Consider the following 25,297-nt stretch of genomic DNA (forward strand, 5'->3'; position numbering starts at 1 on the left):
ATTCCGACTCTTCATTTCCTCCCTGCCAACCAGTTTTCCATCCATCTCAATACACTACCCCCAATCCCATGCGCTTTAATTTTACATGCTAATCTCTTATGTGGGACTTTGTCGAAAGCCTTCTGAAAGTCCAAATAAACCACATCCACTGGCTCCCCCTCATCAACTCTACTAGTTACATTCTCGAAAAATTCCAGTAGATTTGTCAAGCACGATTTCCCTTTCGTAAATCCATGCTGACTCTGTCCGATTCTGCCACTGTTTTCAAAGTGCTCAGCTATTAAATCTTTTATAATGGACTCTAGAATTTTCCCCACTACCGACGTCAGGCTGACTGGTCTATAATTCCCTGTTTTCCCTCTACCTCCCTTTTTAAATCATGGGGTTACATTAGTTACCCTCCGATTTGTAGGAACTGTTCCAGAGTCTATAGAATGTCGGAAGGTGACCACTAATGCATCCACTATTTCTAGGGCCACTTCCTTAAGTACTCTGGGATGTAGATTATCAGGCCCTGGGGATTTATCGGCCTTCAATGTCATCAATTTCCCCAGCACTATTTCCCTACCAATACTGATTTCTTTCAGTTCCTCCCTCCCATTAAACCCTGTGTTCCCCAACATTTCTGGTATGTTATTTGTGCCCTCCTTTGTGAAGACAGAACCAAAGTATGTATTTGGTTGGTCAGCCATTTCTTTGTTCCCCATTATAAATTCCCCTATTTCTGACTGTAAGGGACCTACATTTGTCTCCACCAATCTTTTTCTCTTCACATACCTATAGAAACTTTTACAGTCAGTTTTTACGTTCCCCGCAAGCTTACTCTTGTACTCTATTTTCCCCTTCTTAATCAATCCTGAATTAATCCCTTGGTCCTCCTTTGCTGAATTATAATATAATAATCATAACATCATGGCCTACCCTGCACCTATAAAACAAATGAAGCATACAGAGGCCAGTTGCACAAAATAACATCTCATTTCCTTGTGAATGTGAAACATTGCAGAAATTAACATTAACCAGGTGTTTTCAATAACACCATTAAAAAATGTAAAGAAAAATGGGGGAACAAAATATCACACGTGATAAGACCATGTTGTGCTTACGGTGCTTTAAGTTTTCGTTTGCGGTTACTACATCTAGGTGCTCATCCCTCGCTGGCACTGTCGTTGGAGACAGCCTGCTCACTGTGCTGTCTTGTTGGCCTTGATGACCTTGGCGGGCGTCCTCTGGCCCATGGAGCCTGTGCTAGCCCCGCTTGGGAAGGAACTGCCAGTGCCCCAGCTAGCATCTCCCCAATCGCTGCAACCTCATCAGATGCCATGGTCACTGGCAGAGGGGCGGAGGAGCTGCTGCCGTCATCTGGAGCACCCTGATAGGAGCCCACAGAGAACAAGCAGCTCGTGCAGCAACATGAGGTCACTCTGGACCTCCCTGCTCTCCATTGATGGACGGGCATCTAGTTGGGATACTGGGTACCAATCTATCTCTCACACTGACCAGCTGAGGTCATTGCCGGTGTGAGGGCTTGCAGGTTCGAGCGCACCCTCAGGAACCCCTGATTGAGTCCCTGGAGGAGCCTTGCCTTGAGAGTCACCATTCACTCAATGGAGGAGGCATTGCACTCAGCCATGAGGGTCAACGCAGTATTTATGCTCCGCAATGGACACCATGGCATGCATTCCCTCATGTAGCTCCGCCAGATCCTCCTGCACACCCTGCTGGACATCCAGCATTTGCTGCCTCATGGACGACTCCAGAGGCACATCATCAGCCATCGACTGAGCATTGCCCTGGTCCCCAGCAGTCCTCTGACTGCCGGCGCCTTGGGCGCACTCCGCCTCCACCTGCACCTCAAGCGAGTGTGAAGTGCCCTCACCAATGTGCACCAATGGACTACACAACGATGTTATGCCCACCGAGGTGCTGGTATCTGCACTGGTGTCTGCTTGACAGAGAGGGTGTGACACAGGTGTGTGGTGAGCATGGTGGTCCTCTGGGGTCAGGGGTGGGCCTTCAGGCTCCTCATGACGACCACCTGCTGATGAGCCTAAAAGGGAGAAGAAGAACATGTCATTAGTTTAAGTCATGACAGTGTCACTGTGCATGTCTAGCACCCTGATAAGACAGAGATATGCATCATGGTGCCCTTGTCTTTCAATTATCAATCGGGATTCCAGGTTCCAGGCTCACATCAATATAGAGACTACACTGGAATGGTTGTAGTAACAGACATTCTTACCTCAATGCACTGCCCTCTTACCTTCCTCTGGCACCCCAACCTCACTGCGGCTGCTTGACCGAGGTGCATGGTGCCTCTCCAGTTCCAGGGCCTCCTGCTTGTAGTGCATGAGGATGAAGAGGTGTGGGGATTCCCCGCCAGTCCGCGACCTCTCAACATTGTTATAGGATGTTTTCTCCTGAAAGGGCAGAGGAGCATTGAGTAGTCCACTCTCTACCTGCATTGCCATTGCAACCTAGCCAACCCCATCTGAGGAACACCTTGCAGGGCTCAGCTGAGTCCTGACCCTAGAGCCGCAAGGCACTCAGTCCAAGCAGGCAGGGCTCACCCCCTTGGCCAGATGCTGCCTCATGGACATTTGCCACTCACACTCTTAACACCTCTGAGGTCCACGGGGGGATGGGCAGCTCTTAACTGTTCTGCAAAGTGACCCACTCCAACACGGGACTCAGCCTTCCCAATCGCAGGAGATCGTTGAAGTACTTCCGGCACTGCACCCATGTGCGCCACACCATATCGTGGCTGCTGACCCTGGATGCCACCTCCTCCCAGGCCTTTTTGGTGAGGTGGGGGAGCCTCCTCCTCCCATCTCTGGGGACAAGGGTTTCTCTCCTCACTGCCACCTCCTCCAGGAGGGCTGCGAGGCACTCATCCGAGAAACGCGGGGCATAACTGCCCCACCGACCTGCCCTCCCACCTGCCTTGTCCACGCACAATGGTTTCCATTGACCAGACTGCAGCACCCTTCCGTGGCAACCTTCCAGGGGCTGCCGAGGCCGCTTTTGAATCAGCCGCCGGGTCTCCATTGGACCCGACAGACATCATGTCCTCGCCCGCCCCTTCTCGTTCATTCACAAGCCACGTACCATGCTGGGCGGGCCTTAATTGGCCTGCCAGGGTAAAATCGCAGTGCGCTACCGATCACGGGCGCCGGTCGGCTTCCCAACCTCACCCGCCCGGTCCCGCCGATCCCACACACCAAGGGCAAAATTCTGCCCACTGAAACTCTGATTTTCTAACTCACATTCTTTGTGAAACATGAAGTGATGCCTGCCCGACTGTCCCACAAAACATAAAAATCATGATATAAAATCATTAGCTTGTTTGTTTTCAAACACAAACATATGTCAACTGACAGCTGGTTTATATTAGCGTCATGAGTTGCTAACCTTAACCTCTAACAGTCAGAGATCTTCTACAAAAACTATATTTCTACATCTGAAAATGCTCTATAAAAATCTTTTCAAGAATCCTATTTGAGGCAGTACAGCAAAGGTCCGCTAAAGTGACCCATGAGTTGTCCTATGATGAAAGGTTGAACAAATTGAGCCTATATTTTCAAAAGCTTATAAGAGTTTATAACAAACTCACTGAAACATACAAGATCCTGAAAGGGCTCGATAGGGTAGCTGCTGAGAGATTGTTTCCACTGGTCAGGAATCTAAAACACTGGGACCCAGTCTCAGGGTAAGGGGCCGATCATTTAGGGCTGAGATGAGAAATTTCTTCACGAAGAAGGTTATAAATCTTTGGAATTCTCTACCGCAGAGGGCTATGGATGCTCCATCTTTGAATGTATTTAAGGTTGGGATAGACAGATTTTTGGTTTCTCGTGGAATCAAGGGTTATGGGGAGCAGGCGGGAAAGTGGAGTTGAAATTCAAGATCAGCCATGGTTGTACTGAATAGCGGAACAGGCTCAACGGACCTTATGGTCTACTTCTGCTCCTATTTCTTGTGTTTGTGTGTTCATACCTGTTATCTCCACGTGTGTTAAAGAATAATCTGTCCTTCCTCCGCAGTCGCTATTATCTGAAACAGCAGCCTCCTGACAGCATGAAACCTCCCACATGTCCCAGCTTAATACATTAATACATTAAAATGCATTTTTCTACAGAAGAGTAACAAATATCACCTCCAAATTTGAGTTATTCAAAATATGGTAGTGGAAGTTAAATTAATACAAACATATGAATAGTAACTGACAGGTAAATACCCTCTGAACCAGCCAGCCTGTCCCAATCAATTGCAATACACTCCCCATATGTAAAATGTAAAGATTTCAATTATTCGTTTCAATGATCAGTCTTAATCAGTATTTTTATTTTAACTATCTTGAAAAAATTTAACAATAACAAATGGGTGTAGTCATGTAGAATAGTGGATACTTAGTGAACATACAAACTAGGAGCAGGAGTATGCCACTCGTCCCTTCGAACCTGTTCCGCCATTCAATAAGATCATGGCTGATCTGACTGTAACATCTCACCTGTCCCCTGTAATCTTTCATCCCCTTGTTTGTCAAGAATCTATCCAGGTCTGCCTTGAAAGCATTCAAAGACTCTACTTCCACTGCCTTTTGAGGATGAGTTCCAAAGACTCACTACCCTCTGAGAAAAAAATTATTCTCATCCCTGTCTTAAACGAGTGACCCCTTATTTTTAAAGAGTGACCCCCTAGTTCTAGATTCTCCCACAAGAGGAAACATTCTCTCCACATCAACCCTGTCAAGACCCTTCAGGATCTTATATGTTTCAACTAAGTTGCCTCTTACTCTTCTAAACTCCGGCAATACAAGCCTAGCCTGCCCTTTCCTCATAAGATAACCTTCCCATTTTTGGTATTAGTTTAGTAAACCTTCTCTGAACTGCTTCTAATGCATTTACATCCTTCCTTTTTACATCCTTCCTTAAATAAGGAGACCAATACTGTACACAGTGGCCGGAATTTTCTAGCCCCCTCATGCTGATGGGATCTTCTGGTCCAGACAATGTGAACAGAGATTTCAATAGCTCACTGCCCCCCAACCCCGTGGGAGAACCTGCCGCAGGGGAGCTGGAAAATCCTGGCCAGTATTCCAGATGTGATCTCACCAGTGTCCTGCACAACTGAAGCATAACCTCCCTACTTTTGTAATCAATTCCCCTCGCAATAAATGATAACATTCTATTAGCTTTCCTAATTACTTGCTGTCTTTAATGTTATCCTTTTGCGACTCATGCACTGGGACACCCGGATCCCTCGGAGCCTCAGAGCTCTGCAATTTCACATGATTTAGATAATATGCTTCTTTTTTATTCTCCCTGCCAAAATGGACAATTTCATATTTTCCCACATTATATTCCATTTGCCAGATCTTTGCCCACTCACTTAACCTATCTATGTCCCCTTGTAGCTTTCTTATGTCCTCTTCACAACTTACTTTCCTACCTATCTTTGTGTCATCAGAAAATTTACAGTTCCACTGCTCTTTTAATACCAATAGATGACAACTCGCAATTCGACGGACCTCCTTATGCAGTGACACCTCAAAGTGCTTTACATTGAAGAATGCAGAACTGGATGCTAAGAAGGAGGGTGGAATTTAAAAATAAAATTAGGTTGGGAAATGAAAAACATAATAGAAGACAAATATTTTAGGAAGTTTTTTTTAAACATAGAGGGTAAAGAGAACTGAATAAAGAGAGCAGGACTGTAGTAGCTAAATAAGGGACCATTAGTAGTATAGGAGTAAAAACAGAAAGAAGCTCAGTGTTTGAGGTGTAGAGAAAGCAGGCAGGAATTTGAAAATTAGGCCAAAAATTTATGTCAATTCCCTAACTCTCCCAAGTTAAGAGAAAGAGAAAGGCAATGCTAGCACTCCAGATCCCCAGCTCCCCGTCTCCAGGCTTTCCCTCACAGGATACTTACCTCTTTACAAGAGGGAAACTTTTAAGTGTTAGTGTTCACATACATTTTCCAGTTTGTCCATCTAGGTTGTAGAGGTTACAGGTGTGGAAGGTACTGTTGAAGAAGCCTTGGTGAGTTGCTGCAGTGCTGTAGTACACACCATGGCCACAGTGCACAGGTGACGGAGTGAGTGTATGTTTAAGTTGGTAGAAGTGGTGCCAATCAAGTAGTTGCTTCATTCTGGATTGTGTAAAGCTTCTGGAGTGTTCTTGGAGCTACATTCATCCAGGTAGGTGGACAGTATTCCGTCACACCCCCAACTTGTGCCTTGAAAGGTGGAAAAGCTTGGGAAATAAGGTGAGTCACTTGCTACAGAATACCCAGCTTTTAACCTGCTCTTTACCCACAGTATTTATATGGCTGATCCAGTTAAGGTTCTGCTCAACGGTGACAGCCAACATTTTGATGGTAGATGAATTCAGCAATGGTAATGATGTTGAACAAGGGTAAATTTCCAGACTCTTTCTCTCGCCTGAATAGCCTTCAACAACCACTGCTATGTTCTTTTGTGCTAGGTATGACTGCAGTCATTAGAGAGTTTTGCCCTGTTTCCCATTGACTTCAATTTTACAAGAGCTGGTCGATGCCACACTCAGTTAAATGCTACCTTGATGTCAAAGGCAGTCACTCTCACCTCACTTCTGGAGTTCAGCTCTTTTGTCCATATTTGGACCAAGGCTGTAATACAGTCTAGAGCAGAATGATCTTGGTAGAACCCAGACTGATCATTGATGAGCAGGTTATTACTCAGCCATGCAGTTATAGGTTGAATACAATTCTGCTGCTGCTGATGACATATAGAACCTTATGGATGCCCAGTTTTGAGCTGCTGGACCTGTTCTGAGTCTATCCTATTTATCACAGTGGTATTGCACCACAAAAGGATGGATAGTGTCCTAAGTGTGAATGTGGGACTTCAGCTGCACAACGATTTTGCGGAGGTGACTGCTACCGATACTGTCATGAACAGATGCATCTACGGCAGGTAGATTGTTGAGGACAAGTAGATTTTTCCTTGGTGATGGTTCTCTCACCGCTGTGCTGGTACACAGATTGCTGGACTGCTGTGAAATCATGGAAGCCTCTTTGAGCACTGATATCTTCAACAGTTTAAGCCTGCATGGCAACAAGCTGAGATTTCACGATCTCAGTCCGAGTTTCCATTGCAGCACCTAGATATTGGGTGGTTTCTGCTTGTGCTGCAATGGAACCTGAGACATCAGCCATCAGATGCTGCATCATGGTTGGATCCACAAATGTTGGCGTGGAGATGGCCACCCCATCCACTCTGGAAAGGAGTGACTCCAAGCTTTGTGCAAAGCCTAGTGCCACATTGGAGCCATTACAGTGACATCAGATTATCTGGCAGGCCTGCCAATGCACCAAGCATTTCTGTGTAAGTGCCCATCATCCATTTTCTGTATGCCACCCTGCTGAGTCCTCTGCAGCAGAGAATATGTGCAATCCATGCTCCAGGCAGCTGACACACTATCCTTTCCCTATGCCCTGGCTGCAACCTACTTGTGCCCTGTGAATCACCATTTGTAGATCCAATCTCTATGCTACCCTCTAAATTACATGCAGTGTCGCTATCTGATCTGTTGGCTGCAAGTGTGAGATCGAGTGATGATGGGCTGAATTTTCATCGGAGGTGAAGGCTAGTTTGGAGGGTGCGTGACACCAATTTCGCACTACTGGCCAACAAGTTGGTATGCCGTCATATTCCTGCCTCCAGCCTATTTTCAGGGAGACAGCTACTGCGGGGTGAAGGCTACCTACCTGCCAGCGATGGATAGCTAATTAAAGTGCCAGTTGAATACATTCCCCACATGCTGTCTGGAGTTTCCAGCCCCCCCGACTCCCTGCCAAAGTGGCTGGAGCCCATAGATGGCAGCAGCAGTCAGGGAGATGATGTGGGGGGTACCGGAGATGCATCCTGCAAAGCAGATCAGCATGGATCCACTGGGCTTCGAGGAACGCAGCCTCTGAAATAAAAAGCAAAATACTGCGGATGCTGGAAATCTAAAATAAAAACAGAAAATGCTGGATAAACGCAGCAGGTCTGACAGCATCTGTGGAAAGAGAAACAGAGTTAACGTTTTGAGTCCTTTTGACTCTTCTTCAGAGCCTCTGAAATGATGGCCTGGCAGTTCTGGCCATAGTTAAGTTTGAAGCATTTACAAATCTTCAGAGTGCACCTCTGGGGCAGAATTTTCCCGTTGGTGTGTGGGGGCGGGAACCACACGCCAACGTGTAAAATGATGCGCAATGACGACAAGGCGAGCGTCCCGACGTCACTGCGTGCCATCACGATATTTTGTTGGGCGGGCGCACGATGATATCCAATGTGCGCCCGCTATTAATTAACGGGCCACTTCGCCCCAATCGATTTTTCGGTGCCCGTGCAATCTTCAGGTCGGCACATGAGCGCAACGGGCAGGCCGGTAGGACACATTTGTATAAATCTCATCCACGGATGGGATAAGAGGACTCAGTGGGGTTGTGAGTGTGCTCTGTCCAATATTGATTTTTCAAAGTTACTGATACTTGCCTGTGTGATCTGCAATACTTCAAAACGCATACCAGCTGCTTGGACTGGACTCACAACCTTCAGGTCAGCATTCTGCAGTGAGGAATCTTTTTTGGGCCTGCAGGTTTCAGAAAGCTATCCCTTAGCCTGGGAATGAGAGCTGAACTCTCCACTCGAGACACCTCCTCTGAGGAGGAAGGGAGGGCTAAAAGGGGGAGGAGGCCAGGAGTGCACATTCAGCCTCCAGGGGAGCCACCTTTGGGAGCAGAGGCGCAGGCACAAGGGGTGTAGGGCCAAGAGGTAGTCCAACGTGGTAGCGGCCGCAGAAGACACCACTATCCTGCTGCCAGGGTGTATAGGCGGCGAAGCAGCTACCTCAATATGTCTGAGGTGCAGTGCCGAAGGAGGCTCCATCTCTCAAGGGAGACAGTCAGTTATATCTGTCAGATGATTGGACCTGAGATCTCCTCTAACTGTGTGGGAGGACACCCCATGCCAGTGGCTCTAAAGGTCACAGCTGCCCTCAACATCTACGGCTCTGGCTCCTTCCAGGGGTCGGTGGGTGATCTTTGTGGTGTCTCCCAATCAGCTGTCCACACTTGTGTCAAGCAGGTTACAGACGCTCTGTTCAGGCGTGCATTGACCTTCATCCACCACCGTTGGGACCAGGCAAGCCAGACACACTGAGCCAGAGGCTTTGTGGTGATTGCTGGCTTCCCCCACGTCCAGGGTGCAATAGACTGCACACATGTGGCCATCAAGGCACCAGCAGGTGAGCCTTCATCAACAGGAAGGGCTTCCACTCCATGTACGTGCAGAAAGAGTGTGATCACAGGATGCAGATTCTGCAAGTCTGTACAAGGTACCCAGGCAGCTCTCACGACGCCTACATCCTCAGACACTCCCAGGTGCCGGGGCACTTCAGTGCTCCAGCCCGACTGGATGGATGGCTGCTGGGTGACAAGAGCTATCCCCTCAGAAGGTGGCTCATGATGCCTCTCTGCCATCCAAGAACAGAAGCTGAGCAGCGGTACAATAGAAGCTACATCTCCACAAGCACTGTGGTGGAGAAAGCCATCGGTCTTCTTAAGATGCACTTCCAATGCCTGTGCCGCTCAGGGGGCGCACTGCAGTACCCCTCAGATCGTGTGTCACTGGTAGTGGTTGCATGCTGCACTCTCCACAATCTTGCACTGGAAAGGGGGAACACTGTGGACGACAAAGATGTAGACGCAATGGCTGTAGCTGCACACGATGAGTCCAGCAGTGAGTCCGAGGATGAGCACGCGCAGGGAAATGCTAAGGGGTAGACGCTGACCCGGGCATACTCCAGGGAGGCAGGGACACCTGGGAGGCTTTAATCCAACTAAGCTTCAGCCAGCACACCACAGATGGACCTCCAGGACAAGCCCGGGCTGCAGACTCCATAATCGATACCTGAGTACAGAATCTACCTCGATAAGAACATTAATTAAGGGCCTTGTTAATAAAGCTGAATGTCCCACAAATCACTCATCACATTATTGGTAACCATCCAACTGCAGAAGAAAAGAGGCACCCTCAGCCATGGTGACATGTCTGAATTTAATATTATAACCAAAGGAACTTAAGAAAACAAAATGACAAATGTGTTAAAGATCACACCAACTCATAAAGACTTCATTGCGGGCCAACACAAAAGCATCAGTGATAAACCCATGGTGTGCCTAAGGTGCCTTATGTTTACTTTTTCGGGTGCTATGTCTTGGTGCTGACCGCTCGCTGGATGTGGCATCTGAGATAGCCTGCTCACTCTGCTGTCCTGTTGGCATCGATGACCTTGGCGGCTGTCCTCTGGCCCTTGGAGCATGTGCTGGCCCTGCCTGGGAGGGAGCTGCCAGTTCCACAGCTGGCATCACCCCGGTCGTTGCAGCCTCATCGGATGCAACGGTCACTGGCAGAGGGGAGGAAGAGCTATCACCCTCATGCGGAGCGTCCTGATAGGAGTCCATAAAGACGACAGGCAGCTGCTGCGCCAACATGAGGTCGCTTTTGACTTCCCTGCTCACTGTAAATGGATGGGCACCGAGCTGGGAAACTTGGTGCCCAGACCATCTCCCACACTGGCACTGACCAGCTGAGGTTAATGCCGATGTGAGGGCTTGCTAGTCCGAGCGCATCCCCAGGAAGCCCTGATTGGTCTCCTGGAAGAGCCTCTCCGCAAGAGTCGCCACTCTCTCCATGGAGGACGCATGCCATGAGGCTCATTGCATCGGTGAGAGTCCACGTAGACCCCTCCACCACGGACACCAAGCCAAGCATAGCCTCATTTATCTCCACCAGATGGTCCCACACACCCTGCAACATTTCGTGTGTTTGCTGCATCGCCGACAATTACAGAGGCACATCATCGTCCACCAACTGAGCAAGTGCCTGGTCCCCTGCAGTCCTCCGACTGCTGGCGCCATGGGCATTCTGTGTCTCTGCCAGCTCCTCCAGCGACTGTAAGTGCCCTCACCACTGTGCCCCAGGACACTAGCCGATGTTCTAATTCCCACCAAGGTGCTAGTATCTGCGCTGATGCCTTCCTGGCAGAGATGGTGTGACACTGGTGAGTCCGTGACTTCAGGGGCCTCAGGTGTGAAAGGGAGCCACTGCTGCTCCTCCTCCAGGCCCTGCTCTGCTGATGCTGAAAGGAAGAACAAGGACATTGGATCAATTAACATGGAGACAATGTCAATGTGCATTCCTGTCCCCCGGATTATTATGCGCTCATCCTCCCATAAGCAATGGTCAAGCCATGTTGCAAACTTGAATCAATGAACATTCAGCGCTGCCATGGCTGTGAGAACAATGGTGGCCTCACTGCTGGACATACATACCTGCCCATGGCATCCCAACCTCACCGACACCTCTGGACCTGGACGCATGGAGCCTCCTGCTCAAAGCGGCTGAGAATCGCCTACTGGGCCAGCCCTCCACCAGTTCTCACGCGCTCGACGGCATTATGTGCATTCTTCTCCTGAAAAGGAGAGAAGAGCATTGATTAGTGCTAATTGTACCTGGACTCTCTTCACGGTTGGCCCACCCCAACCAGAGTGGAACATTGCAGGACTCCAGTGCCTCCTCACCCCTCTGTTACTGAAGACTCACACAAAGATGCCAGGCCTGTCGCCCCACCACCACCCCCTTGGCCAAATGCTGCCGACATCACATAAGGCACCATATGGTCTAACCTTCCATAGCAAGGAGGCGCAAGCACGTGGAACACAGAGGACAGCAGATCGATCGGTACCACGACACCTTGAAGCTTCCCTCCCAGCATGTCATCACCCTAATTTTGACATGTCCTGGAGTTCCAGCACTGCGCCTAGGTGCAGCTCCTCCAAGCTGCCCCCAAAACAGTAATGTGGGTCTCAGTGTACCACATGCTGCGGGTGCAGAACCCAACTCTTCACCACCCTCTCACGGTGACCTCGGCATGCGCAATATCTGCTGGCCCACCCAGCGTAGGACACATGCCATCAATGATTCAATGCAGTCGCTACACTCAGACTTGGGGAGGAGGGGTGCACCAGGGGGGAAAGCCTAACTTCTGGGTTAAGTGACCAATGCCAACATGGTACTCACCCTTCCCGAGCACAACAGGCCGTTGAAGCGCTTGCGGCACTGGATCCAGGTGCATCGCACCACGTCGCCACCTCCTCCCAGGCACGTTTAGTCATGTGGGGCGGCCTCCTCCTCCCATCCTGGGGTACCAGGACCTCCCGCAGTGCTGCCACCTCCTCGAGGAGGGCAGCAAGGCAATCGTCAGAAAAACGAGGGGCACAGTGCCCCCCTGCCCTACCCTCCTGCCTGGCCTGCTCAGCAGCAGCGCTCTGGGAAGCCCTTCCAGTGGTCATGATTCACAGCCTTTGAAAGGCTGCGGCAGCTTTTTAAAACAGACCACAGGGTCGCCATTGGACCCGGCAGTCATTGCAGTCCCATGCCGCCCTCCTACTCCCGCTGTCCTCGGGAGCCGTGATTCACGCTGGGCGGGCCTTAACCGGCCTGCCCGAGTAAAATGGCGGCACGGACCCGATCGCAGGCAACGATTGGGTCGGCACCCGCCTTCTCCCGTACTGCCTGGCCGACAGGCAGAAAATTCTGCCCCTAGTTTTTTTTATTCCAAATTTATTAATAGATTCAATACAAATTTTCTCAGCTGCTGTGGTGGGATTTGAGCTCAGGGGAATTTTATGGAGACGACAGGGTTCATGGCCACCAGCTAGACAACTGGTAAGAGACCCACACTGCCTCCTCTGGGAAGGCCCGCCAATATTGCGTGCCAATCAGGCAATTGAGAGGTCATCAGCGGGCCTTCCACGGGATCAGGACCCTTGGAGTGGAGCAACCCAGGCCAGAGATAAGTGATGGTGCAGGGGTTTTTCAGGGTGAGGCAGGGGCGGAGCATTTAGGGGGATCATCAGCAAGGCAGGAGGGCAGCCCTTAACAGCAACACCCCCACCCCCTGCCTGATGCCGTGTCCTTTGATCTGACACTGAGTACCTTTGAATGAGGTCCGTCCCTCTGGTACACCACAAAAAGCCAGCACAACTTTGTATGTTGTGCTCCTTGTATGGTGACTGGCCCGTCCACTGCTGGGTTAATACCAGCAGCGTTGGGAAGAAGCTGTTAATTGGGTGTTAATTGCCTACTTAAGGGCCTCAATTGGCAGCGGGGTGGGAAGGCCGTCCCACCATAGACTTAACTGGTGTGTAGGCAGAATGGTGGCGAGGTCCCCATCCGCAACCATCCTACCCGATTAAATGCCCTCCCAACCCTTGCTCACTATGGGTCAAAGCATAAAATACTGCTCCATTTCTCTGGAGCATCAGTCCAGGACTCTGGGTTACTAGTCCAGTAACTATGGCCCAGATCTTCCAGTCTCCGGATCATCAGAGATGGGATGTGCCCCCCTGAGATGCATGTCAGGACCCTTTCTTTCATTCATGGGATGTGGGCGTCGCTGGCTAGGCCAGCATTTATTGTCCATTCCTAATTGCCCTTGAGAAGGTGGTGGTGATCTGCCTTCTTGAACTGCTGCAGTCCATTTGGTATAGGTACACCTACAGTGCTGTTAGGGGGGAGTTCCAGGATTTGACCCGGCAACAGTGAAGGAATGGCGATATATTTCTATGTCAGGATGGTGAATGGCTTGGAGGGGAACTTCCAGGTGGTGGTGTTCCCATCTGCTTGCTGTCCTTGTCCTTCTAGATGGTAGTGGTCTTGGATTTGGAAGGTGTTGTCTAAGGAGCCTTGGTGAGTTCTTGCAGTGCACCTTATAGATGGTACACACTGCTGCCACTGTGCGTTGGTGGTGGAGGGAGTGAATGTTTGTGGATGGGGTGCCAATCAAACAGGCTGCTTTGCCCTTGATGGCGTTGAACTTCTTTAGTGTTGTTGGAGCTGCACTCTTCCAGGCAAGTGAAGAGTATTCCATCACACTCCTGTCTTGTGCCTTGTAGATGATGGACAGTCTTTGGGGATTCAGGAGGTGAGTTACTCCCTACAGGATTCCTAGCCTCTGACCTGCTCTTGTAGCCACAGTATTTAAATGGCTTGTCCAGTTCAGTTTCTGGTCAATGGTAACCTGCAGGATGTTGATGGTGGGGGACTCAGCAATGGTAATGCCATTGAATGTCAAGGGCAATGGTTAGATTCTCTTTTGCTGGAGATGGTCATTGCCTGGCATTTGTGTGCGACAAATGCTACTTGCCGATTGTCAGCCCAAGCCTGGATATTGTCCAGGTCTTGCTGCATTTGGTCATGGACTGCTTCAGTATCTGAGGAGTCACGAATGGTGCTGAACATTTTGCAATCATCAGCGAACATTCCTACTTCTGACTTTATGATGGAAGGAAGGTCATTGATGAATCAGCTGAAGACGTTTGGGCCTAGGAAACTCATACAAATGAAAGTGTTTTGCAAGACAGTGCAATGATCCATTCAGAATGTCATCATTTCACTGTTCATAATTTATTTCTTCTATTCATATGCCGTGTTTTGGAGCACCAGTAAATTTCACTATGAAGCAGTGGGAAGCACCGCTTGTATAAATTCTTTGATTTCTTTGTAACTGATTATTGCAAATTGGAAAACAGTGTAAGAAAAAAATTGTTTTCATCCCAGGCCTAACTTGCACTCAGATATATTTTGCTTTCTAATACTGATGCATAATATTTTGAACTCTTGATACCAGCACATAGTTGATTACAATATGACACGAGAAGCAGTCCTTGTGGTACAAAATATTCACTGTCATGCCATATATAAATTTTTGCAGATTGTAGGGCTGTGCAGTAGATGCCAAATGATTTGCGTTAACCAGGAGAATGGAAAAAGAAGCACTGAACCCCTGCAGACTCTATTTTCATCCAGAGACGGAAAGGTAATTATTGCCTCTTTAAAAAAGTAAAATATATTAAAACTGTCAATTGTGTAGTGGTTTGTTGTATTAAAGAGGAAACAAAGGAAGGTATTTTGCAAGGCAGTGCAATGATCCATTCAGAATGTCATCATTTCATTGTTCATAATTGATTACTTCTATTCATATGCCATGTGTTGGAACACCAATACATTTCACTATGAAGCAGTGGGAAACAGATTGAGTTTTCTCCCAAATTCTCTCCCCATTTTTCCCATTAGCTCCTAAAGGCAATTGCCAGTTAAGAGATTTGGAAACCCTCCAGCTCTGTACATCATGTGTGAGTCTAGTTAGTTTCTCTTGCACTTCCTATTGGATTATATCTTATACATTGTAACGCCTCTAGTACAAAATGCTTAACAACAAGTGCGTGAACTGGAAATGTGCCATAAATATAAATATTTACCTGAAACATAAAGCAGTGATAAAACATTATAAAGCAGTAATAAAAATTTTACTTATTTTACAAGGTTTACCTATCCAAATAATGTATCTTCCATGTACCCGCTCCTAAAGCACTGTACTGCAACAATGGAATCAATTGTGGAGAAACTGCCCTCTTCAATGATTGGGTGTCTAAATAAGGTTGCAGCTCTGCCAGGACATATTCCTGGAGATGTCATCACATGACCTTCAACTGCAGCCCCCCCCCCCACCCCATCCCCCGACTCCTGCCATTGGTCACCCAACATGTCAACCATCAAGGAGCCCCCCACCTTGCCAAGGCTTTTCAATGTGTCCCAGTTTTGACTTTTGAAAATCTGGTCATCCTAAATAATGCTCAAATTTGCAGCAGGTTGGTGAGCCCGTTTTGCTTTCACAATATTGTTTCTGCTACTTAATCTGCTCCTATGTGCAGCTTTCATGTGATTTTGAAGAATTATTGTTGGTTGTTCTTATTCGTTCATTATGCAGGAGAGAACAGAGGAATAACTTCTTCCAGAGACTTTTAATAATTCAGTTTTCCTGTGATTGTCACATGAACTGCAATTTTCAGACTATTATGAGAGTGTTTCAACATAAATAAAGTAAATGGAAAAATAGAGGGATTGATAGAAGCAAATGAATATATACACAAGAGTGGAAGATTGAGACAATCAAATTCTCCATTATTATTGTTAATATACTAAGACCATTGTAAAACGCATTTCGCTACAGTGTGGAACTTGGTATAACTCGGGCCATCTTGGACCCCAAAGTTATCATTCTGAAAATAGGACTACAAACTTCCCCCCAGTATGAATACAGCCACCCACTTTAATAAAAGAAAATACTAAAAGCAGGCATTTAATTATTTAGTTGATTTTGCATAGCACGTGTTTTTTTTCATTTATTTTCGTGTATGAGAACTGGAACTGTAGGGATATGCATTATTGGCCTTGGCACTGGCAGGATCAAGCCTGAGCACTTGGCACCAGCAGAAGACACAGCTATGAAATAATGCAGTGTCACCTATAAAGCGTCTCAACAGCGGGTCCACTGGACCACAGTGTCAGCAGTGGCTGAGTTCATAGCACTCTCGCAGCTGAGCTACAAGGATCCAGGTTCAACTCCTAGTCCAGGGCAAAAATCTAGGCTGACATTCTAGTGCAGTATTGAGAAGCGCTGCACAGTTGGAGGTGCTATCTTTTGATAAATTAAACTGAGGCCCCATCTGCCTGCTTGGATGGATATAAAAGATTCAATGGCACCATTTAGATGAAAAACAGAGGAGTTATCCCCAATGTCCTGGCCAATTTATCCATCAATCAACATCACAAAAACAGATTGTCTGGTCATCATCACATTGCTTTTTATGGAAGTTTGCAATGTGCAAATTGGCTGATGCATTTCCTACCTTACAGCAGTGACTAAACTTCAAAAGGACATAATTGTCTGTGAAGCACTTTGAGATGTCTGGTGGTCACAAAAATCATTATATAAATACAAGTCTTAATTTTGTATTTTTATTGTTGGGCTGTACATCATCTTTGAGGTCAGGCAGGCAAAATTAAACGTGGTGAAGAGTTAGACTAGACTACTAGAGTTATGCTTGATTGCACTTGAGCATTGAGGAATATTTTTACATGACACTTCTTTCGCTTATTTAATTGAGGCTGAGTCAATAACAAGGAAGCAGGAGATTTTATGGATTGAGAAATCATACTTCTTCCATATATTCTTATGTTCTTAAATAAATTAACAGAAAAAGTAAGGTTTCGATGAGTAAGAGAAAAATCAATGCTTTTCTTAAACCTGGAACAATGTGCTGGATTTACATTCACACATGGGGCACGCTGTCCCCCCCGTATGTATGTAAAATAGAGCATGATGACGTCAGATTGGCAATACGATGTCATCACACCAGTCTCCCAAATTATGAAGGAGAGCGGGTGTGGAAGTTAGCAGCCCACCCCCACCATTTTGAAATGACTAATTAACAAGCTAAAGACCCAATCATCTTCAATTTTTCATAGCCCGCTACATTTTTGGGCATCAGACGTGAAAATGTTTGGGAGTGTTTTATGGCAGCTATGACAAGGCAACACAAGAGCGGAAAAAAAGGCTGCCACTGGTACCATGATTGAATGCAGCAGCAGATTCTGCTGATAAAGGTGGCAGCATCTGTACCTTTTTTAAATTTTTTTTGATCCTTCAATAAAAAATAAGGACTGATTCTGAGGGCAGGGAGCCTTTAAACTTGTAGGTGTAACTGACATCCTGTTCATGGTATTATCTCTTCGCCGCATGACGACCCTGCCTACAGACCCAACTTGGCAAAGGCCACCACCTCCCCCCGCCCTTCATCGTTTGCTTATGTAATTGGCCTCCTTCCTGCTGGACAGTCACTCGGCCACGAATTGATCATCCGGCACTTGATTGGATGAGCTGAGATGGCATGGTTGGGAGCGAGTAGACCACTCAGTTTCCGTTTTGCATCCCTCACCCCGCAGACAAATGTAAAATGCAGCCCAATGTTTTTGGAGTCAGTAGCATCAGTTTTCAAATATTGTCTTACTCCAATCAATCATAAAGCCATTTTTCTTGATATGACTGGGGTAACATGTGAGTCTTTGGAACTCTCTTCCTCAAAAGGCGGTGGAAGCAGAGTCTTTGAATATTTTTAAGGCAGAGGTAAATAGATTCTTGATAGGTAAGGGGCTAAAAGGTTAGGCGGGAATGTGGAGAAATCAGTATATTTGTCTGTATGTATGTATAAATAAACTGTGGGATTTTAACTGAAGTAATATTCTTTCCAGATGACCTTTGGAGCATACCTCCTTCATCAGCCACCGGCAACGTCAGGACATTGTGCAATACTGGCTGTCGGATCTCAGGTCCATGTGAGAAAAAGAGAGAAAAGAACAACTACTCCTTCTGCTGGACAATGACATCCTCTGCAGCTTCTGTAGGAGTGAATGCTCCACATGAGAGTGTGCCAATGAATGCTTCAGTATAACTTTAAATGGAGTTATGAATTAATATTACATTTATGGATCTCTGAAGTAAAGCCTATGTTAATTCCAGTTTACTAGACTGAAAATCTATTAGTATTGCACAATTTCTTGATTTAAAAAAGAGAATACAACAATTTCCAGTTGTGAACCCAAGTGAATCTGAATTTCAAATTATGTCTGTTGTTGTACTTGACCATACCATATATTAGTTTTTTATATATTGGGAAATTAGTTTCAAGAATTTATACAGTTCTACGTGTGAAGGAACTGAATTATATCAATTGACTTTTTTAGAGTATATTATTCATGTTATACACATATAGATTTGGTTTTTATTCTTCTCCCAGGCTGATAAAATTATGACATCTTAAAGGTGCTAGCTAAATGGTTCTATTTATATAACACTCAAGAGACAGCATGTGATTAGCTAACACATTAACATCTGCAAACTTATTATAAATCTTATATAGTTGTAAAACTGAGAGAAATTGAGATTATTGCCTCAACCTCACCCACAATTTATTAAGGTCCATTGGCTGTTGGTGAGGCTCCTTGCTACTTTTGTATAATCAGGAAATTTAGACCAGCATTGTTTAAATTGTTTTAATTTTATTAAAACAGAATTCACTTGGTTAATAGCACCTAGGCAACACTGAGGGTGCTTCAGTTGACCTAAGTGCTACTGGGCCATGGAGCAAAAATCAACCAGGGCTCTTACTACTGATCACTTGTGACCTCAATTGGAACATACATTTGAAAATGCATGAACGCAACTTGGAATTTAGCCGCTTTCAAATTGAATGGTCTGACAACATTCACTGCCCAGGCTAACAGATGGACACAGGCGCAGTTTCACCTCAGGAGTAGCAGTCTCAGCAGAGCTGCACATTAACTATGCTATCTGCCCCAATATCTCCTCTAAACCACCACGCCGGACAAAAACATGAGCACTTACCTACCAAATTTTTAAATTAGAGTAAACTAAATTAAAATAAAGTAAAATTAAAGATAATTTTGATAATTTACATCTGAGTTTAAAGGCGCTAAGCTGTCTTAATATATCTACTAACAAATTGTGAATTGCTACTAAAATTGTTTAATTTTTGTCATAATTGCTAAATATTTTGTTACATGAGTGAGTAGTTTTGTTTTTACAATGTTGATGTATTATCAGCATATTTAAATGATTAAACAATAAGAAATCAGGATGAAAAATCTGAATAATTTCTCCTCTGCATCACTTCTCCCTCTTTTCCTGCCTCCATCCAATGGGACTGATATTAACTTTTATCACTGGGTGATAAACAGGTGATGGTGAATCAGCAACTCCTTTCACACTTCACCCAATTTCTTTTTCCATTGGATGAGGCGTGAAAGGAGCTGCTGATGGGATAAAGCACCACTCCAAAATTCTACCAGGTAGTTCAGGGTGGGCGCTACTGACAACCCAAATGGAGAATCTGCTTCCACTGGCAAGTGGGTCGGTAACTATAAGACACAGATTTAATGTTAAAAGCAAAAAACTGCGGATGCTGGAAATCCAAAACAGAAATAAAAATACCTGGAAAAACTCAGCAGGTCTGGCAGCATCTGCGGAGAGGAACACAGTTAACGTTTCGAGTCCGTGTGACGCTTCAACAGAACTAAGTAAAAATAAAAAAGGTGAACTATAAGATGGTTTAAAGTGGGGCTGTAGAGCTGGAAAGAGGGCCAGTGATAGGTGGAGATAGCCAAAAGATCATAGACAAAAGGACAAAGAAGTGTTGAAGGTGGTGATATTATCTAAGGAATGTGCTAATTAAGGGTAGAAAGCAGGATAATGTTATTGGCAAAAGAACTAGAAAGGAGATGAGATTTTTTATGTAGCAAGTGATTATGATGTGAAATTCACTACTTGCAAGAGTGGTGGAAACAGTCAATAATAACTTTAAAAAGGGAGTTGGATAAATGCTTGACAGGAAAAATGTACAAGACTCTGGGGGATAGAATATGGGAGTGGGACTATCTGGGTAGCTCTTCAAAGAACTAGGGTAATCGTGATGGGCTATTATAAAATTAAGGACACATTCGAGGGCCCAACAAAGCTATTTAGCCCTGTGTTCTGAGATTAGTTAGTGGGAAGAACCCTAACTGGTTCAGGTTGGTTCCCCTCAGATCATTGAGAGATTTTCTGCATTGAGGGAGAAGTTTGTATCAAGTGAATCTCCAATAAGAACAGTCCCAGATGCTTGGCATTTTCCCAGTTTCGAATGGAAGACAAACAGTACACAGGTTTTCAGACTCTGCATTGAGAATCTTGGTGGAAGAGAGGGAAAGGAGGGGAGACACCCTGTAGCACAGGGGTCCAGGGCACTACAAACCAATGCTGAGGAAGCAGTGAAAGAGGTCACTGCTCCAAGAACATGAATGCAGTGCAGGTAGAACTTTAACAATCAGAGATGAGTTGCAAAGGTGAGTGAATTCATTTTCAAATGACATACACTACCAGTGGTACCACTAGCCTATTCACTGCTCAATTCACTACACCCCCATCACCCATCTACCAGCACTTTATATGAGACAGTACACATCCTGAAAATTCACATGCTTTACCTCACAGTCACACACACGGCACTGTTACAGGCTTCTTACCGACCACTCATAGCTTGCACACAGTGGCAGTTAGTCAACCGTAACAATCGCACGCCCAAAACATATTGCAGGATGCTCACTGCCAAGCTTCCCTCCTGCAGGAGAAGATGGCACATAACTGGAGGCAGCAGGAAAGAACTGGAGGAGAAAAGTGCAGCTTTTCAGGACATCACCGAGGCCATGGCCAGTGGTGAGGTTGAAGCAATCAACAATGAGGGCCTCTGCACACCTAATCCTTCTCTCATCCTATTTTTCCCTCATCCCTCAATCTCTTCTGAGTCAGAGACTACAGACGGTGCCATCATACACCTCTTACTAGCTCCGCTCTCTTCACCACAACCCAACCCTTATCTCTTCTTCATTTCATATACCCAAGAATTTCCACCTCACAGGCAGTCGATGAAGAGGAAGAAGACGGTTAAGATGAACAATGTCACATGATCTTATACTCGCTGCCCTGCTCAGATAGTCCCACAGCATGAACTTTATAAAATCTAGGATAGCGGAGGATCTGCACATGGTGAGACACCGGGCACAAGTGCACAACAGCCAGGATAAGGCGAAGGATAACGTAGGCACTGGCTTGCCAAGGAATAAGGCCACACATTAGTTTTACTACAGAGGACACAGATAAGGACTTCAATGTTCCAGGTTACAGAAGAAGGTTGGTGGGTTACAAATCTAAAATTTAAATCCCCTGAAACAATCTCAAGTAATCTCCCAATAGAAAAGCAAATGATTATGGATACAGTCCATCTGACCTAATTTCTCCTCATGTGGCTTGGTGTCATATTTTGTTTTATAATGCTTCTGTGAAATGCCTTGGGGCAGTTTATTACATTAGAAGTGATATATAAAAATAAGTTGTAATTGTTGTGTAACAGGCTTTATAATCTACTTTTGGACCGATTCACAGTTCCATGAAACTCTTCATTTGATTATCCAATCAATCATATAAGTCCTTGACTTTCACACTTCAAAAACACATAACTCTGGAGTTGTAAGAGCAAGGATGTTATGATAGAATTATATAAAACACTAGTTAGGAGATAGCCACAACTGCATCCTGTTCTGATCACCACATTACAGAAAGGATATGTTCACACTAATGGGCATAGAGGAGATTTACAAGGGTGTTGCCAGGAATGTACTATTTTAGCTATGAGAAAAATTGGATAGGCTGGGTTTATTTTCTTTGGAAAGAGGAGGCTGAGGGGAAAATTAATTGGAGTGTACAAATTATGAGGGGCTAGATAGAGATGATAGGAAGGACTGACTTCCCTTAGCAGAGAAATCAATAACAGATGGACATAGATTTAAAGTAATTAGCAGGATTAGGGGAGAGTTGAAATTTTTTTCACCCAGAGGGTGGTGGGGTCTGGAGCTCACTGCATGAAAGAGTGGTAGAGGTAGAAACCCTCATCACATTTTAAAAATACTTGGATATTAACGTGAAGATCTGAAACGTACAAGGCTATGGACTAAAAGATGGCACAGACATAATGAGCTAAATTACCTCCAGTGCTGTAAAATTTGTACTTCTATAATTGAATAATTATTGCGCTGGAAAGTCTGTCAGAAAGTCTGTGCTCAATGTCTAGCAAAATGGTGGAGCCCAGCACCAACTAGGCACAGAGCTTTGTGCAGCGCTCAGAGCCCATCCAATCCAGCTAGAATGGACGGTCACCTCCATCAGCACACCTATCGAATTAATCTTGATACAGCATTTGACCTCATCCTCATCAATCTAACTCGCAGATCCATCTGTCTATGACAATATTGGTAGGAGTGACCATCACACAGTCCTTGTGGGGACCAAATCCCGTCTTCACATTGAGGATACCCTCCACCGTGTTGTGTGGCACTACCACCATGCTAAATGGGATAGATTTTGAACAGATCTAGCAACTCAAAACTGAGCATCCATGAGGCACTGTGGGCCAGCAGCAGCAACAGAATTGTATTGAACTCAAATCTGTAACCTCATGGCCCGGCATATCCCCCACTCTACCATTACCATCAAGCCAGGGGATCAACTCGGTTCAATGAAGAGTTCAGGAGGGCATGCCAGGAGCAGCACCAAGAATATCTAAAAATGAGGTGTCAACCTGGTGAAGCTAGAACACAGGATGACTTGCATGCCAAACAGCTTAAGCAGCATGCGATAGACAGAGCTAAGTGGTCCCACAACCAACAGATCAGATCTGAGTTCTGCCACATTTAGTTGTGAATGGTGGTGGACAATTAAATAGCTAACTGAAGGAGAAGGTTCCACAATTCTCAATGATAGGGGAGCCCCAGCACATTAGGGCAAAAGACAAGACTGAAGTTTATGCAATCATCTTCAGGCAGAAATATCAAGTGAATGATCCATCTCGGCCTCCTCCTGAGATCCCCAGCATCACAGATGCCAGTCTTCAGCCAATTTTATTCACTCCACGTGATATCGAGAAACACCTGAAGGTACTGGGTACTGCAAAGGCTATGGGCCCTGATAACATTCCGGCAATAATTGTCCTTCAGAATTAGCCGCACCCCAAGCCAAGCTCTTCTAGTACAGCTACAACGCTAGCATCTATCCTGCATTGTGGAAAATTGCCCAGGTATGTCCTGCCCACAAAAAGCAGGACAAACCCAACCCGGCCAATATCGCTCCATCAGTCTACTCTCGATCATCAGTAAAGTGATGGAAGGGGTCATCAACAGTGCTATCAAGCGACATTTACTTAGCAATAACCTGTTCACTGACGCTCACTTTGGGTTCCGCCAGGGCCACTCAGCTCCTGACCACATTACAGTCTCAGTGCAAATATGTGACAGAAAGCTGATTTCAGAGATGAGGTGAGAGTGACTGCTCTTGATATCAAGGCAGCATTTGACGGAGTGTGGCATCAAGGAGCCCTGGCAAAACTAGAGTAAATGGGAATCAGGGGGAAAACTCTCCACTGGTTGGAGTCATACCTAGCACAAAGGAAGATGGTTGTGGTTGTTGGAGGGCAGTCATCACAGTCCCAGGATATCACTTCAGGAGTTCCCCGGGGTAATGTCCTAAACCCAACCATCTTCAGCTGCTTCATCAATGGTGTCCCCTCCATCATAAAATGAGAGCTGGATTGTTCACTGATGATTGCACAATGTTCAGCACCACTTGATATTTCTGTACTCCTCAGGTACTGAAGCAGTCCATGTCCATGTGCAGAAAGACCTGGACAACATTCAGGCTTGGGCTGATAAGTGGCAAGTAACATTCGCACCGCACAAGTACCAGGCAATGACCATCTCCAACAAGAGCGAATCTAACCATTGCCCCTCGAAATTCAATGGCATTACCATCACTGAATCCCCCACGATCAATATCCTGGGGGTTACCACTGACCAGAAACTGAACTGGATCATCCATATAAATACTGTGGCTACAGGAGCAGCTCAGAGGCTGGGAATTCTGCAGCAGGTAACTCTCCTCCTGACTCCCCAAAGCCTATGTACCATGTATACGGTACAAGCCAGGAGTGTGATGGATTACTCTCCAATTGCCTGGATGAGTGCAGCTCCAACAACAGTCAAGAAGCTCAACACCATCCAGAACAAACCAGTCCACTTGATTGACACCCCATCCACCATCTCCAATATTCACTCTCTCCACCAATGGCACACAATGGCAACAGAATATGCCATCTGCAAGATGCACTGCAGAAACTCACTAAAGGTCCTCCGACAACACCCTCCAAACCTGCGATATTTACCATCAGAAGGACAAGGACAGCAGATGCATGGGAACATCACTAGCTGCAAGTTCCCTTTCAAGTCACACATCATCCTGACTAGGAACCATATCGCCATTCCTTCACAGTCGCTGGGTCAAAATCCTGGAACTCCCTTCCTAACAGCACTGTGGGTGTACCTACAACACATGGACTGTAGCGGTTCAAGAAGGTGGTTCAGCACCACCTTCTCAAGGGCAATTAGGGATTGGCAACAAAAATTGCTGGCCTAGCCAGCAACATCCATGTTCCAAGACAGAATAAAAAAAAATCTATATCCCTTTACAGGCTCTTCACAACTTGTTCTCCTACTTATCTATGTATTGTCAGCAAATTTGGCTTCATCCAAAGTTATTAATTATGGATCGTAAATAGCTGAGGCCCCAGCACTGATCTCTGTGGCACTCCACTGTGGCATAGTTAGTTTGCCATCTTGAAAATAATTCCTTTATCCTGACTCTCTGTTTCCTGTTAGTTAGTCAATCTTCTATCCATAAGCTCTTATTTTGTACAGTAACCTTTT

The 25,297-nt window shown here is 45.9% G+C and overlaps 1 protein-coding gene across 3 annotated transcripts in view; it reads left to right on the forward strand.

Annotated features, from left to right (window-relative positions):
* The window catches only part of mocos (molybdenum cofactor sulfurase), a 318,270-nt gene extending 298,673 nt beyond the window's left edge, over positions 1 to 19,597 (forward strand). For all 3 annotated transcript variants that reach the window (XM_078538658.1, XM_078538660.1, XM_078538659.1), the window contains 2 exons: positions 14,805 to 14,909; positions 18,185 to 19,597. In XM_078538658.1, the coding sequence (XP_078394784.1) occupies positions 14,805 to 14,909; positions 18,185 to 18,316 (237 nt within the window). In that variant the 3' untranslated portion in view covers positions 18,317 to 19,597. The remainder of the gene's footprint in view (positions 1 to 14,804; positions 14,910 to 18,184) is intronic.
* The last annotated feature ends 5,700 nt before the right edge of the window (positions 19,598 to 25,297 follow it).

Source organism: Cetorhinus maximus, chromosome 3, assembly GCF_964194155.1.
Source record: "Cetorhinus maximus chromosome 3, sCetMax3.hap1.1, whole genome shotgun sequence".
NCBI classification, from domain to species: Eukaryota; Metazoa; Chordata; class Chondrichthyes; order Lamniformes; family Cetorhinidae; genus Cetorhinus; species Cetorhinus maximus.